This window comes from Nesoenas mayeri, assembly GCF_963082525.1.
Source record: "Nesoenas mayeri genome assembly, chromosome: Z".
NCBI classification, from domain to species: Eukaryota; Metazoa; Chordata; class Aves; order Columbiformes; family Columbidae; genus Nesoenas; species Nesoenas mayeri.
This window is the reverse complement of record NC_137542.1, coordinates 25,880,200-25,897,875: the sequence shown is the minus strand read 5'-3', so window position 1 is coordinate 25,897,875 and position 17,676 is coordinate 25,880,200. Positions and strand designations below refer to the sequence as shown.

Below are 17,676 nucleotides of genomic sequence, written 5' to 3'. Positions count from 1 at the left end.
TAACCAACAAACAGTACTTGTGTGGCTATACATAAAGCTGATTTCTAAACTGCGAAGGTAATTCTAGAATATATTTAAGTGTAACTTTTAAATGTTTTATTTTTGTTGTCTTTTCTATGTTGAAAGTAGCTTTTTTAGGTCTTGTGTGAAACAATAATGAAATATCAGGTAATACTGCTAAACTTCAATCAAAAATCCTGCATCACCTTTTAAAGGCACACTGTTCTAAGAATTCCGTTTTCTACGAATGACTCAGTCTTGTTACTGCAATGTAACAAATTTCTGAAAAGGAAACCTGTTTAAAGAGGGCTTAATCTTTTTAGAAATTTATAGTTTACAGGTAGGTGGTGAAAATGAGTTTGGTAGGGGGACATGGAGAAGCTTTTAAGTCTTCTAAGGCTCTGTCCACACATTTATGGCATTCAGTGGGATTTATGCTCTCCTTAATGTAAGTAGTTACTGCTTATCAGCTAAGTCTTTATTAAAAAAACAAATGATTCCCTTCATCCATCCATCCATCCAAATTACAATTTAAGAAAAAGTTAGGGGGGAGCCGAGGTGGGGAGTTAGTTTTTGTTGGTTTTTTTTTTTTTTTTCTTTTTACTTTTATTAGACAAATGTGTGGAATTTTGGGAGGAGATTTAGTCTAGCAATATGCTCAGAGGTGCAGTCCTTTTGAGTTCGTGCTTTAGAGTGGTTTTGTTTTTTGGTTTACATTTAGTAACATGTAATTTTCTCCAAATGTTTCACTGAATTACTATTGTCATTGAGAATAACTGAAGTGGCTTATATCATTCTACCTTTTAGGGAAGGAATTATTATATAGTTCAATACCCTGTATATTTGAGTTTAAATTCCTAGTTTTTTCCTTTCCTTAAAAATTTAGCTTGTTTTTTTGCTGCACGCTTTCGTATTTTCTAGTCACTTTAAGTATTTTCTGATCATCTGACACTTAGAAGTGATCATGGATCTACAAAGGACTAATCTATAAGCACAGAGCTGCACATCAACAGTGTTGGTTTTGTATTTTTTTCCTTTAATTATCTTAAAATAGATTCTCTTTTCTCCCCCCCCCCCTTTTTTTTTTTTAATTTTGGAACCTGAAAATGTCTAGTGCTACCTTTCCTTTTTGTGTGCATCTTGAAACTATTTCTTCTTTCTTTTTGTCTACATTGGTTGTTGCTCTGGTATTTGAATGCCTGATATTCGTTAATGGATTTTCTCTTGGCAAACCTCCTGTGATGACACGAAGTTTTATGACCCTTTAGACCTGAGGCATACTGAGATCTAAGGAGTTGTGTAAGATCAAGTGCAAGATCAAAAATCTGTAGTTCTGCCCTGAGCTGAACCTGATCAGATAGATTGTGGTGTGTCAGCATCTTTTCAATTCTGTCAGTACATTGGAGTCACGACTTGTTTTCTCTTCCAGTTAGTTTTGATTTAATAAAAGGCACTGGAGTTGTGCACTTACCTTCTTTTTCTCATTTGATAACAATATTTATTTTAATTAAATGGAGAATTTCCAGCCTGAACGTACTTTGCCACTCTGTTCCTCTATTTTCATTGTTAATCTGCTTCCTTTTCTTCTTATTGCAGGTGCTGTGCAAGCTTTTCAACACAGCTCTGCTACTATATTTCATTCTTGAACTGCAGCAATTTCTTACTTTTCCAAACCAGGACCTAGATACTGCCAGTTGTGCAATGGTTTTATGATCTGGATAAACATTCACCTGGCATTTGGCTGACATCACCAAATTCATTCTTATTTGTTACCTAGTCGATAAATGAACCTAGATCTCCAGAGGTGAAAAGCTAGTGCACTAACACACTCACTGCACGGCCTACTTTCTAAAACTCTTTAATTTTAGTTATGGTAGGACTCGTGTAAGTTACTAATGTTACCAAGTGCTGTCCTGGATTTAAGTATTAACATAAGGAATGTTTGAGTAATTCCTGCTTCTAGTATAAAGTATGAAATGTTGCGGTTTTTTCCATAAGATAAAACCCAGTGGGTTGTGTGCATGAAAACTCAGTTCCCCCACATGAAAATGTTGGACTCGGTCAGCTGTGAATGCAGGTGTTCAAACTTAAGTACACTTACAGGTTGTGCACATAAGTGGGGTTGAGGCTGAGATCTCTCTGAAAATCTGTCCCAATGTCTTCATGTCAATGTTCTTGTATGAGGTAGTTCCTCTTTTGTGATTGAAAACAGTATGCAACATTTTAAATGGGAACTCTGCTTTTTATTTTAGGACAAAAATCTCTCAAGATATTGAAAGACTGATTCATCAAAATGACATTATAGACAGAGTTGTATATGACCTTGATAATTTCAGGTAAGTTTTTACCCTTCTGAAAAAAATACTCAGCACATTTTCTAAGCCTGTCCTGCTTCCTCTGTGATACAATTTGTGTTACAATACTTAGAGCAGTACTATTTTGACAGACTTCAATGAAAGTTTCATCTGATGTAACTGTTTCTTCTGTCCAGGCTGTATTTAGAGGAAGCTTCAAAATAATTTCTGAATTACCAAGTGAGGGCTAAAATAGACTTAATGACTTTGTTCTAGTTAAGTTTGTTTTTTTCATTTTGGTACCTTTTTTCTGCTCATAGCTGTTCAGTACCAGAGGAAGCAGATGTTTTGAAGTTTAATTCCAAATTTGAATCTGGAAACCTGCGCAAAGTTATTCAGATCAGAAAGTAAGATAATTCAGCTCTTCTTTTCACACATAAGGCCTTTATTTCTGCTTTTAAAAGACTCATTGATTTGTTTTTGTTTATCTTTAGAAATGAGTATGATCTAATTCTGAACTCGGATATAAATAGCAATCATTATCATCAATGGTTTTACTTTGAAGTCAGTGGAATGAAAACTGGCATCAGTTACCGGTTTAACATCATTAACTGTGAAAAGTCAAACAGTCAATTTAACTACGGTAAGATACATTTCCCATACTTTGAGAAGAAATATGTAGAAAAATACCTATGCTAAACAGCTCAGCTGTTTCCTTCCCTTTGCCTCAAGATCAGTAATATATTCATGTTGTCAGATCAGATTCTTTTTTTAATAGTATTACTAGAAAATGTTTTGACAAGTTTCAGTTAAAAAGAAGAAAAATGTCTTACAACACTGGCTGCCAGTTTTTAAATGATATTTTGTTGTAAGTCAGGCCAAAGCAGAAGAAAATTACTGGTGGCAGCAGCTAAAGTTTGTTCTAAGGCCATTGTCAGGGGGACAGCATCAAAGCCTGTTGATGCATATATGTGCAAGAAGAATGACAGCTGTCATTAATTGCTTTCTGAACAGAGGTGTATTTTCAGATGTGAAAGTGAGCGGAGGCATTCTCAAATAGTTTTGTCTTATTGGTGGGAAGAGAGGCACATTATGTGAGAAGGAAAAGTAAGTCTCCTTTGAAATGCTGGCCTTTGTAGGTGACCCTTGCAGTCTCCTGCGAGTAGTGTTTGCTGCATGTACCTCATCTGAAAGTACTGGCTTACTGAATATGCCTATTTTCCACTTGTTGGGAAGCGGGTGGGGGTGTGTGTGTCATTCAGCTTAAAACCATTTATTTTGTGAAGTTTGTTTCGTTTTTTTTTTCTTGCTGAATTTTCTGAAATTTGTTCTTTAGGAGGGAGGAGGAGAAGCCTGCCTCTCCCGCCTCAACCTCAAACTCTTAGGACAGAGTAACAGCATACTCTCTTTTTTTCTCATAATTGTACAATTCACATTGATAAAATCCAAGAATATCAGGTAGTTTCACTGGTAATAAGATGCTTTTAAATATTTACTAATCTTCATCAGTTTAGGTCTTTATTAATTTTTGCATAGACTTACCTGATGGTTACTTTTGGTTTTTTTTAAGTACATTGACTGAATCACTGAACATATTTGGCTAATTTGAACATATTTGGCTAATTTAACTAGTAAACAATGTTCAATTAGTATGTATTATTTTCTACTCCAACTAAATATTAAGTATTCGATGTAAGAATAGTCTCCAAAAATATATGTTTTAAAGAGTTACTGTTTTAGAAAAAAATTGTCCTTAGAGATCAGTTTTTTTCACAGCTATCCAGCCGAATTGGGGGGTAATATCCATTTTTTAATATTCTCTTTGAATCATTTTCGTAATGTTGAGTTGGCTGTAGGAGGACCCAAGACTTCTTGTAGATTACCATTCATGCTAACTACATCTTTCATTTTTGGTCTTCTGTAGATCTGATTATTTTTATTCTTTAATTTGTTATTTTCTGAAAATTTGGACATGATGAGGGGAGATAGGGAAGAATCTTCTGTCCCCTGGTTGAAAGAGTGTACAATACTCAGACGTTCATGAAAATATACTCCATGATGGCAAGTTAATGAGTATAGATAGTTCAGAGACTTTCATGTAAGTGTTGATGTTGTCCATTACTGCTAAGATCTTGATGGTTGATGTTAAGTGTTAAAGTGAGATGCATTTTTTATTTAAGGTATGCAGCCCCTCATGTATTCTGTTCAAGAAGCATTAAATTCTCGACCATCTTGGACTCGTGTTGGGACAGATATCTGTTACTATAAGTAAGTACACCAGTCAAACATACAGCAAATCTTACACTGAAGGTTAGTATGAGGTACAATTTTTGAGGAGAAATATTTGCTTTTTAGTTTGATAATTATATTTTAGTAGTTCAGTTTTAAACAGAGTTTTCTTCCTGGATTACCACCGAGAGTAGCAGAAGTGGCTAAGATATATAGAGTCTTACTTTTTTAGCACATTGCTAACATTTATACTGTTCATCTTCTGTACTTCTGTCAGAAATTGCATACTGTTCCAGAGAAGCTTTTAAGGGAACATATATATGCATGCTTTCTTGAAATCCTAATAGTGACTTCCAGTAATACTGATCACGTGGTGCTTGCAATTAGGCTTCTGTATTCTGTGGTGCAATCACTGTAGAGCAGTCCTGGAACACAGAATAAGGTGATAAAGCATATCCACACATTACCTTTCTTGGACAACAGTTGTTTTCTTCCTCTTTGTTGTTGTAGTTCTTGTTGTTTGGTTTGTTTACTTGCCTTTTTCCAATATGAGTGATTGTGTATCACTGCTATAAAGAAGTATCTTTACCGATGGTGGGAACCAGTGTATTTAAGCTGGATGTGAGCAGACAAGAAAGACAATCACTAAAAATTTTCCTGGGTCTTATAATGTGTGTTCAGGAATAACCAATGATATTAACAAAGAACTTTCTAATGTGTTTATTATCTTTGTTTTACACTTAGGAATCACTTTTCAAGAAGTTCAATTGCTGCTGGAGGTCAGAAAGGAAAATCTTATTACACAATTACATTCACAGTGACTTTTCAGCATAAAGATGATGTCTGCTACTTTGCTTACCATTATCCATATACATATTCAACTTTAAAGGTGGGAAGATTATGATCTGTTACATATTTTGGCAATGTGAAACATAAGCATTCACAAGGGGATTCTTTTAATTTATTTTTATAAAGATCAAAATGCTTGTAAAAATTGAGAATTTTCATAAAATATTAGTGTTTAGACTGGTGAAATGTGTAGGTTGTTCTAAAGAACAGTCCCTGGAAAAATAAAATTGGTATTTGCTTGTAGGCTAAATGGGTTTTCTGGGCATCGTAGTTCATAATTGACTGGAAACAGTGCTAATTGAACGAAGGATTTGTGTTTGAGTCAAATGACTCATATCCTGCTTTTCTACATATACCTCTTCATGACTGACCTATCCAAGTTACTATATTTAAGACAATTAGAAACCTTTTTAGGATAATGAATTGGCCAAAGAAGTGTTGTGAAGCTTTTAGGACTAAGCAAAACTTTTGTCTACAATGTCTCTTGATTGTTTCTGTCCTAGCAGTAATAGGGAACTGAGGATTCAGTGACCCCTGTGCAAAAGCGTTGAATGATGCTTTTTACTAAGCCATGCTTGCACTTGGAAGAGGTACCTGTTCAGGGATGGTATGAGCAGCTGCTGCCTCCAGCAGTGCTGGGGCCTGGTGGTTCCTCCTGCCTGGCTGCTGGAGCCCAGCCAAAGGACCTGGGGGTGTCTGTTCCAGGCTGCTGGACCATGACTGCTGCTTTCCTTCTTGCATGTAGGTTCAGCCACTAGCAAGTATGAGTATGTATCCCAAAGAGAGAGACACATACACATGCACTTGCACATGCCGCCCCACCCCATCATGGCTGGATGCACAGACTGGCACAGACAAGGTGCTGCCTTCAACAGCACCCATGTGTAACGCTATCAAGAGTTGCTTAGAAGGTAATTGCAGACACCCAAGTAGTATTCCGCTGATAAGTATTGCTGTTCACTAGTCAAAAGTACACACTCACCCACTCTTTAGAATAACAAGCACACACACATTTGTGGATGACTGGCGTGGCCCATCCATGCCATACCCCTGCCTAGATCCCTGTCTCTCTTACCTGCTGTGCAGGCATGGGGTAATCCAGCCTGATGGTTACTATCAAACAGATGTGTGCACTCACACACTCATTTCACAGGCACTCTTGCACTTGTGGTTCCTCCCAGATGCCAGCATGGACTTTCTGCCCACCTGTCTCGACCTGGGGCCTCACACTTGCTGGGTAATTGACCCTGAATTTTGCTGGCAAATTGCACATGCACTTCTCCATGCACACTAGTGTCAGGGAAGAGGCCTGTTCTGCCCCCTACCCCTGACAGCTGGTACCAGGCACATGGCATGGTAACCCTTGTTCCTACTGTAGGTGCTGGTGCTGAGACACCCTCCCTTGCTTCACTCACCCTTATCACACCACTAGATAGTTTTTGGGACACATACTGTTCTTGCTGCAGTGGCTGGACACCAGGACCCTCACACATTCCAGCAGCTGGCACTTAGATCCCCTCTTGCTTCTGCTGCTGACACCACAGAACAAAGTATGCCAACATTGCCTATGGCTCCAGCTGCTGGCACCAAGTCCACTCACTTCAATGCCAATAGTAGGTGGCAATTTGGACACAAAGTCTGTGGTGACAACAGAGATGCTCCCAAAAGGTCTAGCCTCTGCAGCTACTGATGCTGAGACCTTTGATTATTCCAGTTACCAATCCCAAATCCACTCACACCTGTCTTGTTAGTTACACCTTGTCCAGACAGCACTTGAATGCATGGGATGGGGAGTGGGGCTGCACAGAGAGGTAGCTCAGAGCAGACTGTAAGGATCAGGTGCATATGTTTTGTATAGCTCCACAGGCTCCCCTAGAATATCCCAAATCCTTTTGTTCCTTTTGTTTTCTCCTTATCCCTCAGGTACCCCTCTCAAAAGCTTTGCCTGTAGATTCTTAATGGCCCGTCAGTTAGAGACTGGAGACTTTAGTCTTTGCTATGGTTTCGGTTATGTGTGGTCTGCCAGGATTGTTTCCTTCTGCTGTTTGTTGTTTCTCCATTTACTTGCTATCCCCTTCTGCAGTATAAAGTCCCTAATCAGATAACCTTAATGAAGCAGAGGTTCTTACTTTCCACATACCCTTACAGTATCATCTTTTAGAAAATAATGTTCCTTCTGTGCCTTCATCTTAAAGCAGTTTGAAAAACAAACTCTGAAAGAGAAGTATTCAGTCAGTCAGAGGTGTAAAGGATGATATTTCATGTATGATGGAAACTTGAATGTTGTTGAGAAAAACAAAAAGATTGATTAAATAGAATGTGTGGAATAGGCTGCGATATGTGACTGCAAAAGATTTGAAGTATTTTTTCATTATTTTTGGGATGAAGATGCATCTTCACAAGCTGGAATCTATGCACAACCCTCAACAGATATATTTTCGGCAAGATGTTCTCTGTGAGACTTTGGCTGGCAACAGTTGTCCCTTAGTCACTATTACAGCCATGCCAGAGTCCAATTACTATGAACATATCTGTCAGTTCAGTAAGTATGACTTTCCTTTGTCATCATCTGAAAATAATGTAAAACTATCTCTCTGTTATCAAAATATTATTAATTGTTGTGCATTGTAAAAATAACAATGTAAAACAAGGTTAATGAATTTCATTAAATTAAGAGGCATTAATACTCAGGATTTACTTTGTATTTAATATTTATTTGTGGTAGTCAAATAAGGATATTTATGTCTTGATATATAAGATAATATATATTAATATATTTTAAATCAGTTGCTAGATATTTTTGTATGTTACATTTTGCAGACAACACTTCTTTGAGGAAAATACCTGGTTTCTGAGTAATGTTTTTCTCCAAATGCTCGGGTTATTTGCTTGCCAAAAAATCTTGCACAAGGCTAATATCTAAGCTACTGTGATTTGAAAGGATCTTTAGTTATGACAGCATTCCTGGTTTGTTCCTCCACCCCGGTATTGCTATTAGGAAAAAAGGCATCAAAGTCATCATAATTGTTGGCTTAAACTAGTTGTGACTGTATAATTGATTGAATGTAGAGCTCCATTGTGAGAGTTATGTAATTAACTGTCCTTATAACAATGTTCTGGCCAACTCTATCAGTAATACTGTATTTTGCCTTGTAATAAATGAGGCTGGCTATTGCCTGTTTTCAATGAACAAACTGTACTTCTGTACTTCTTTTAGGGAATCGTCCTTATGTTTTCCTCTCTGCTCGTGTACATCCTGGAGAGACTAATGCAAGCTGGGTTATGAAGGGAACGCTGGAATACCTTATGAGCAATAATCCAAGTGCCCAATGTTTACGAGAATCTTACATTTTCAAAATTATTCCCATGCTCAATCCAGATGGTGTCATCAATGGAAAGTAAGCATAAGTTTACTCACAAATATGTAACTTGTACTACTGAGTCTTTGCATCTGTTATTTAAAAAAAAATTAAACTAATCCCAGCAACATACAAATGCAATATACTTAATATGAAAAAACCCACTTACAGAATTGCTAGGATTTTTCCATTTTTTTTGCTTTTTAAAGGCAGATGCATTATTCCATGAATTTCAGTTTTATAAAATACATTTTTATTTATTCATGGCTGATAAACATTTCTATGTGAATTGACACGGCATTTTAATTGTCTCTTTGAACTACAGTCTTAGGTAGGTATAGTGTTACATAACAGCACAACTTCTTTGAGGAAAAACTGAACAAGTTTGTGGTTCTCATGAAAAAGAACAGTCCTTGTATCTGATAAAGCTTTTTATGTAATTTTTCTTTCTTATATTATAGTTTTTAGCAGGATGTTATGGAAATGGCTGTTGTGAAATGTTATTAAAAGGGAGAAAGTTAATAGGTGTGCAAGAGAAAGGGTAAGAAAATATCCTGATTTAAGTAAAGTTATTCTTTCACTTGCTACCACTTTTCTTAATAAATTTAAGGGATATATCAGAACCTTTTGATACTGTGATAAGTAAGCATTCAGAAGTCTATATTTCCTTGGTTACAGGGAATTCATGTGATATGGAAATTCTGGGATGGTGAATTTACAGTTCTTTCTTATGTAATTATTGGTGGTTATTTTAGAAGATTTTGTGAACAAAATAATAAAAATCGAACCAATTATGGATTTTAATGAAACCCCATCTTTATATATGTAAAAACGTGTAAAACATAACACCTGGAATTAAATCATTCTGAATACAAGTGAAAGTTTAGTACAGGGACAATTAAGAAATCTGTCTAAACAGACACAATCTAAAGACAAATGTACCAAATATGACTGCGTGAACACAAATTTCTGCAAGTTTAAAGTTACTGCTGATAATTGACTGAATATGGAGATGATGGTTATTTGTTTGCTGTTTTTTGGGGGTTTTTGGTTTCTTTTGTTTCTTTTTTTTCTTTTTTCTCACAGCTACTTGTCTCCTAGCAACTTCGTATTTCAAGTCATAGATTTCTGGTTGACGTTAGTTTTTGTATTACAGAAGTCAAGACACCAAAATTGTCAAGATAGCATATATTCAAAATTACTGATTTTGAACTAGAAGCTGAATAGAAGTACAACACTTCTGTTTCAACAGCAATTAAGCAAGATTACAATTGACTTCATATAAGAAGCTACTTTATTTTTAGGTTTTGTGTAACATAACTTAAAAAACCTTAAACCCTTCCATTGTTTGGGATGTTAGAAAACTGAAGTTTATTGCTTACCAGACTCCTTCCAAAAAAGCAGTGGTGACAAGGAAAACTTGAGGTGGGGGGGAGGCTTATTTAAAAGTATGATAATACAGACTACATGATGCGTTTTTCCACCCCCCCACAATAGCCACCGTTGCTCTTTAAGTGGAGAAGATTTAAACAGGCAGTGGCAAAATCCAAATCCAGATCTGCATCCCACTATTTACCATGCTAAAGGGTTACTGCAATATCTGGCTGCCATAAAACGTTTACCTTTGGTGAGTATATGTGTGTAAGCAATTCTGAATCTTTTTAACTTTGTCTGTGTAGCTAGTCTGTAAAGTAAACATTTTAATATGGTCTTCTAAACTGTGCCACAGTTAAATTTGACTTGGAGAACCAGTCTTCTGCAAACCTTTAGATCTAAACCTGTCTCATTTGCTAGGGTAGAAGGTTATACCTTCCTGAGATGAATCCTGTGTTTTCTGTCGTAACACACAAATAGATTATATAGGTTTCTCATTCTTTGGAACTTTCAGTAGTACAAATAAAAATTTTTATTTGTCCTTCTATTACTTTTATAAGATGTTAATTCTGTATGCCTTGCCTTCATTTTTATTGTAGGTCTACTGTGATTATCATGGTCACTCTCGTAAAAAGAATGTATTTATGTATGGCTGCAGCGTCAAAGAGACAATGTGGCACACAAATGTTAATGCTGCCTCTTGTGACGTGATGGAAGACCCTGGTTACAGGGTAAGTTTGACATTTGTACCTTTTTCACCTGTAAAATGTATGTATTTTTTTTCACTTTGTAATATGCTTTTCAGATAACTTCCTGATATTATTCTGTGCACATAGTGACCTTATAACATAAGAAGACTTACTGAGAATGAAATATTTTTAGTTCATGAGTGTACTTCAAAGTATTTCAAAAAGCTTTAAGCATTGTGCACTAATACAGCTAAGGATTTGATGCTAGTAGAGTGGTTTTTTTGGGGGGCAGGGCTGTCTTTGTACAAATATATGCTTTTTTTTTTTTGTTCAACATTACTGTTAGAGTAAATACATGGAAAATATGCTTCTGTGCATTTACAATTACCGAATGAAAAAAAAGTCATTTAAGCATAGCAAACAATATTCTAGCAGCAAGAAAATAAAAAACTTAATTGCTCTGGGAAATGCCCATTTCTGTGTATGGAAATAGGCAAAGTTCCTCTTATAAAGATGTGTAGTTAAGACATGTGCCTGTAATATGTATATAGATAACAAACTAGCACAAACAACATCCACTGCATTGTATAAGCTTTCAAAAATGCCGAAAGATTTTAAGAATTGTTGCCTCTTTATTCTATGTAACTCCACTGCCGCCTTGTGGCAACTGCAAATCTGTGCAACCTAATGCCTCCAAAGGCCGTGGTTTTTTTGAGGGGATACAGAGTTAAACTTGAAAAGCATGTGAATGCACGTTAAAGCGCTTGCTATGCATCTGTGAATGCAAACGAGTACAGATGCCTTCAGATTTTTCTCAGCTCTTGTTCACTTTTACAAAAATTCTCTCTCTCCTTGATTTTCTTGTGTCATTTCCTGAATTCTGAATCCGGTGCCATTCATGGCTGCTGCTCCACATGTTTATGTGGGGTTTTGTCACCTCAGCTGCACTGTCGCAGTGCGCAGAAGACAATACTCAATGAGAGTTGTGGGGAAAAGCCTTTTGGTTTCAAAAGGTGAACTGAAATATTTGGGCAAGCTTACACTAATAATGGTATATATGCTATTGAAACAGTGAATTCAGAGTGGTCATGTGATTTGGCTTAACTGATGCAAGTAAAAGCTGGAGAGAATGTAGTCATTTAGCATTAGTCAGATACATACATTTGCAAAATGGTTTCTTTTTCCAAAGCCATTGTGTAAACAGTTATATTGAACTTTGATTCATGTTCTTGAAGTTAAATATGCACCTAGTGCTTTGCTGAATTTGGATGAAAATACTACCTGTGTTAAATCTGAAAATTGGATTGTTGAAGTGGTCTAAAACTGGATCAAATAGAGTGTGTAGTACACTTAGTTTAACAAAGTTATCTCAGTGAATTAGGAGGAGATGGTTATCACCTGAAGAATTCTTTTGTATCCTGCTCCTTACCCACGTGACTAACACTCTATTTTAGTGGTTGAAGCTGAATAGAGGATTTTAGTAAGTAGGAAATGGCAAACTTGTTGTCACTTGAACACACTGGGTTTTGAAAACTCAAGATGGAAAAATGTTTTCATTCTTATTCTTTTAATTGAACTTGCAGCAGAATTTTCTGATAACAGTTTGTGACTGCATATTCCCCAAGTGTCCTCCTGCTTCTATAAGTGAAATAAAATAGTCACAGTATTTTCAAAATTCTTGTCCTGCAGGCACTTCCCAAGATCCTGAGTCAAACTGCCCCAGCATTCTGCATGGGCAGCTGCAGCTTTGTAGTGGAAAAGTCCAAAGAATCAACAGCACGAGTTGTTGTGTGGAGAGAGATAGGAGTACAAAGGAGCTACACAATGGAAAGCACATTATGTGGATGTGACCAGGGCAAATATAAGGTAGGAAAATATAACCATTAAACTGTGCTTGCTTTATAATTTCTTTCATTTGCATTGCTATCTTGTTCTATAACCCCACGTGCTTGCTTGCTTTAAACTTCTAAAATTCTTCTAAGATCTGTGTACACTAATGTTAGAGTGAAAGTACTTATTTTACAATATCATAGGTTGCAGAATAGTCTTCATCTGTCGCTTAACCCACCCCACAAGTATGTTCTGTGTATTGGCTGTTTTAACAAGACAAATATTAATTATTCCTTGTAACACATATGAATGCATGTAATAAAAAAAAAATCAGAACTGTTCTTTCCAGTAGATTGTTAAAATCACTAGTAATAAATGTCAATACTAGAATAAAAATTTCTTTACATGCAGCAATTTCAGACTTCACCATGGCAGTTCATGGTTCTTCAGCAGATATTTAGTAGTGTCCCTTACAGAATTTTCCTGTGTAGCTGCAGAAACAGGCTCATGAATCAAAATACTTTCAAGTTACCAGGACTACAAATTACCCATTTCTGAAGTCATCATAGTTGTTTGTATTCTTGACTTCAAACTTGCTTTCAAGTTGTCTCCTTCCAAAGTGTTAACAGGGCTGGATATTTGAAAACACGTGGTGATTCAGTTTGTAGTATCTCACTAGTAAAAACTTACTTCAAATAAAATATTCTTAGGGAAAAAAAGGAGAAAAACCACCCTAATGTCTGATCTTCAACTTTAGTCACTGGGTTAAATTTAGCTACAAATTGAAGCAAGTTTTTAAAATCAACATTCATGGACGAAGTCACAGTTCCCTCTGCTTGAAAATAGAATTTAGGAATGCTAATCAAGAAAATGACCACAAGCCTCAAATAAGGTTCTTCACAAAAAGAGAATCACAAGGCTGGGATCAAGGTGTGGGGGGCAGGCAGGCAGGGCAGGAGCAAAAAAAGTTGGAACAATATATATTTAATGTATTAATGTATGCTGCAACACCCATGCTTATCTCACTAGGCAGAAGGGATACAGATATTTTGGCAGGAATTTCTGTAACTACTACATGAATAAGTAAGTTTTGTGAATTAACAACAGAAGCATTCCTGCTATTGTCAGAATATTGAATTATTCCTCAGATAATATCATTATGGAGCTTTAAAAAATGATAACTCATCCAACCTGCTTATTTTGAAACTTCCAGAATATTCTTAAACACGAACCTTCATCACTGTAGCAGTGTTGCTGCACAAAGTTCTTAAGAAAGGTGAATTGAAGATGTTTTGTGGACAAACTTTCAAGATACTTAACTTGCAAAACCCTTCTTCAGTAAAGAAGTAAAAAAAATGGCTGAATTCTGTGGAAAAATCATTTACTCGGAAGAACATTCTTTTATGAAATATAAGCAAGCTGATGAGATCATACTGCTGTTCTGACATTCATTTTATTTGGAATAAAACAATTTGTGAGGTCTTAGTCATCCTGTGAACATGCAGGAAGATTTTTCATTTTTTCTTCACTATGATAATGTGACTATGACTTATTAAGAAGATATATCCAAGAGGCCAAAGTGACTAGACAGGACAGGAAAAGAGAAACCTTTCTCCAATGAGAAGGTCAAAGACATGAAAAGGCACAGTCTTTTTTTTTCTGATGGAGAGAACACGGCAAGGAACTCTGAATAAACTTAGGAAATACGTCATCTAATTAGTACCACAATATGTTATTTTGAAACACAGAGAGGAGTCAAACTGTAGAAATTTCCTCCCTTTCCACTTCCCACCCAAAAGGACGTGACAATTCAGATCTGAGGGTCTGGGCTATGTATCATCTAAAGATCTGAAGCACTTTTCCAGCCTTCTTCTGGTTTGACATAATCGCTGAATTTTGTTCAAAGTACAAAGAGTATTACTGAACAATTCTGTTCTTTGTAGAAGAAATGCTGAGTCTTTGCAAAAGCTGGATAATATCAGAACATCATTTTTTCTTTTTATTCTTGTTCATTTTACTCAGACAATTATGCTAGACTGTGTCCAGCCAGGAAGCTGTTGAACTGAAGTTAGCGATTCTTACCTGAATTTAGGATTCCTGGTGACAGAGCTATTGCTGGAAGCAATCTTATTTTAACTGCTTGCATTGGGCCTTTGTAGAGCAGCAAATGTTACTCAGTCATCTGCGATTCACGATATTGAACAGCAAACATTCAGGTGAAAAGATGCTCCAGTATCTGCTATAGAGGGATAACTAAGATGCTAAACAAAAGAACAATTTTTTCAATAATTCAGACCACCTGAAAACTGAAAACAGTGCCTTTCCTAATTGGAGATTAATACATTTGAGGGTATTATTGAATTTTTAAGCTAATCAAGCTTTTGTTATCTGGCAATTTTATGATGCACATGAAGAGAAGACTTTAGGAGACAAGAATGCAGTCAATCAACTTCATCACCATGATTCTTCAGTCTCTGGATTTTGAGTTCTCAAAAATGATCACATCTTTGTAGGCTCTGCTGAATAAGAAGGCAGAAGAACAAGATGTTATACTGTCTAACTGACTTCTCCAAATCTTACTATGGCTGTTGTCATTTATGGAGTACCTATTACAGGAATATTCCTCTCAACTTGAGGTCACAGTCTGTTATGCCTTTGTTTTCCATCTTTGCTTTCAGGTAGCAACACCTCCATCCCTGGAGGTGTTTAAAAGGCATTTAGATGAGGTTCTTAGGGACATGGGTTTCTGCTAGAGTTAGGTTAGGTTATGGTTGGACTCCATGATCCTGAGTCTCTTCCAACTGAAATGATTCTATAATTCTATGATTCTGTGAAAGTTCATCACCAAGATGCTCCATTCACGTGAAGATGTTTTCATGAAATGTTTAGTAAGGAAGACTTCAACCAGCCATCCAAAATGTTACTATCTAGAAAAAAGATAGTTATATAAAATATAAAGAAAAAGGAACTAAATTTTGTGCTTTTTTTTAAAAAAAAAAAAAAAGAAAAAAAAAAAGAGCAGCTACTTCCAGGTAACTTGTGCTTGAAATAAGTGATTGTAGTGCTTAAGGAACTTCAATAGGCCACAGTTAGAGGTACTAGAACAACAGGTGAAGGTGATTAGAAGATCAAGAAAGAGGAGTGTAATTAAGGCTTCAGTGAAAATTAACTTCACCTCAGGTCTCTCATTTAGGGCAATTCTTCATTATTATTTCCTGAAATAGAATTTGTGTCTTTTGTTTCTTGGAAATGAAGAGATTTGGCTGATGGAAGGATAACAATGGATTAAGAAATTTGGTATTTGGCAGCTGTGTGGTACTGCATTCTCCATTATGATTTTAAGAAATTAGAGAAGCCAATCTAGACTTTGGCATGGGCTTTTGCCTACAAGTATGTAGACCCTTCAGACTTTATCATCCAAACATTTCACATTTATCCACCTCCAGTATGATCAATTTAGGTCTCTCTGTAGTTACATCCTCTTTCTGCTGTGCTGAAAATAGAAGCCACAGAACATGCACACGCTATATATCTTTCTAACAACTGTCTTTGCACTTTCATACTGTACTCTTGCCATTTTTCGACTTAAAGCCACTCCTATTACACTGTCTATGAAGAATCTGCCAACTAACGATAACTTCTTCAGCAACAGATGTAGACAATGATTGGAAAAGTTTCTGAACCATCAAGTTGTGCACGTTAGTAATCTGTGTAACAGTGAAACTACTGTTACCCTTCTCCTTCCTCTTCTGCATACTTGTTGCCTCTTGTCCTTAATGTTATTTTAATCTTTTTGGGGCAGGGACTGTGTCTTCCTGTGATTAGCGTAGTGGAGCCCCAGGTATGATTGGGGTCTTCGAATGTTAATGACGTGCAGACAAATACAAAACAAAATCAAAAAATTGGCCTCTGTGGATAAGGTACTGCACTGGGAGTGAGGAGAACTGATTTCTGTTCCCAGCGGGGTCAGTGACATGCTGTGAGACACTGTGCAAATCGCTTCAACCCTCTCTGCCTACATTTCTCCATCTGTAAAGTGAGGATAATTCTTCCTTTATTAATAAAGTGCTTTGAAACCTACAGCACAGAAGCATTATAAAAGAGGTAAGTAGTATTACAATTAACAATAATACTCAAATATCCAACTCTTGTTCACTGCTAACAGGTTTCTTCTGCACCATTTTTCTGGAGACAGCACTGTTTAGAATAGTGGATGTAACTTTAGCTTTTTTGTAACTAAAAGGCACCTTCTTTATGAAGAGTACAGAGGAAAAAAAAGAACTCACATGAAAAATAAAATCCAGCTTTCCATTTATTGTGTTTGTATCTTCAAAACAGAAGTACATGAAGAATTTACAGACTATACCGTTTCTAGAGCAACATAACACTTTCTTTTAAAACTTGCATTTTAAAATACAGTGTCAGTTTGGCAACATATATGTGTCTGGTTTTTAGCTTTTAGTAAAAAAAAATCCTACTCCATTCTTTTGGCTTCATGTATTTTCTATTTGGTGATTTAGCTTCAATTCCTGGTTCTTCAGGTTCCCTGCTTGTTTTGTCAAAACTCTTTTTAACTACCCTTTACCTTAGAAGGCTTAGGAAGTTCCAAACTAAAATCCTTTGAAATTCTCCTGAGATACAGTATTTGCAAAGGGTGAGATTGAATTGGGTTGTGACATTGAATTTGTTAATGTATGTACAGTCAATACTAGCCAATTCCATAATTGTTCAGGATCACTCTGGAATATTATTCTCTTTTCATAAAGTAGTTGAGGTCAGAGGTTCTGTCCCTACATATCACACTGCTAAATTAAAAGTGTAGAATTGTCTGATGGGAGGCTTTATCACATAAGTAAACTTGGAGAATATTATATAATTTCTGCCTCCTAAATACTCTTTGCGGAGGAGAATGCCTTGATATGTTGTTCAAGTTAGAAAACAACTATGGCTCTTGATACTTTGTTATTTTTAATTACTAAATGAGTGAATAAATGCTTTCAGAATTAACACATGTAGCTTCTAACTTATAGGAGTGGAAGAGAAGTTTGTGTG

The 17,676-nt window shown here is 36.2% G+C and overlaps 1 protein-coding gene across 1 annotated transcript in view; it reads left to right on the top strand.

The window, feature by feature from the left end:
* Positions 1–17,676, top strand: part of AGTPBP1 (ATP/GTP binding carboxypeptidase 1) — a gene marked incomplete at its 3' end in the record, with an annotated part of 63,260 nt that overhangs the window by 30,775 nt on the left and 14,809 nt on the right. The window contains exons 16-25 of the mRNA XM_080362870.1: positions 2,253–2,336; positions 2,615–2,701; positions 2,789–2,937; positions 4,475–4,562; positions 5,268–5,412; positions 7,761–7,914; positions 8,590–8,770; positions 10,229–10,358; positions 10,705–10,836; positions 12,484–12,660. Coding sequence (XP_080218996.1) covers positions 2,253–2,336; positions 2,615–2,701; positions 2,789–2,937; positions 4,475–4,562; positions 5,268–5,412; positions 7,761–7,914; positions 8,590–8,770; positions 10,229–10,358; positions 10,705–10,836; positions 12,484–12,660 — 1,327 coding nt within the window. The remainder of the gene's footprint in view (positions 1–2,252; positions 2,337–2,614; positions 2,702–2,788; positions 2,938–4,474; positions 4,563–5,267; positions 5,413–7,760; positions 7,915–8,589; positions 8,771–10,228; positions 10,359–10,704; positions 10,837–12,483; positions 12,661–17,676) is intronic.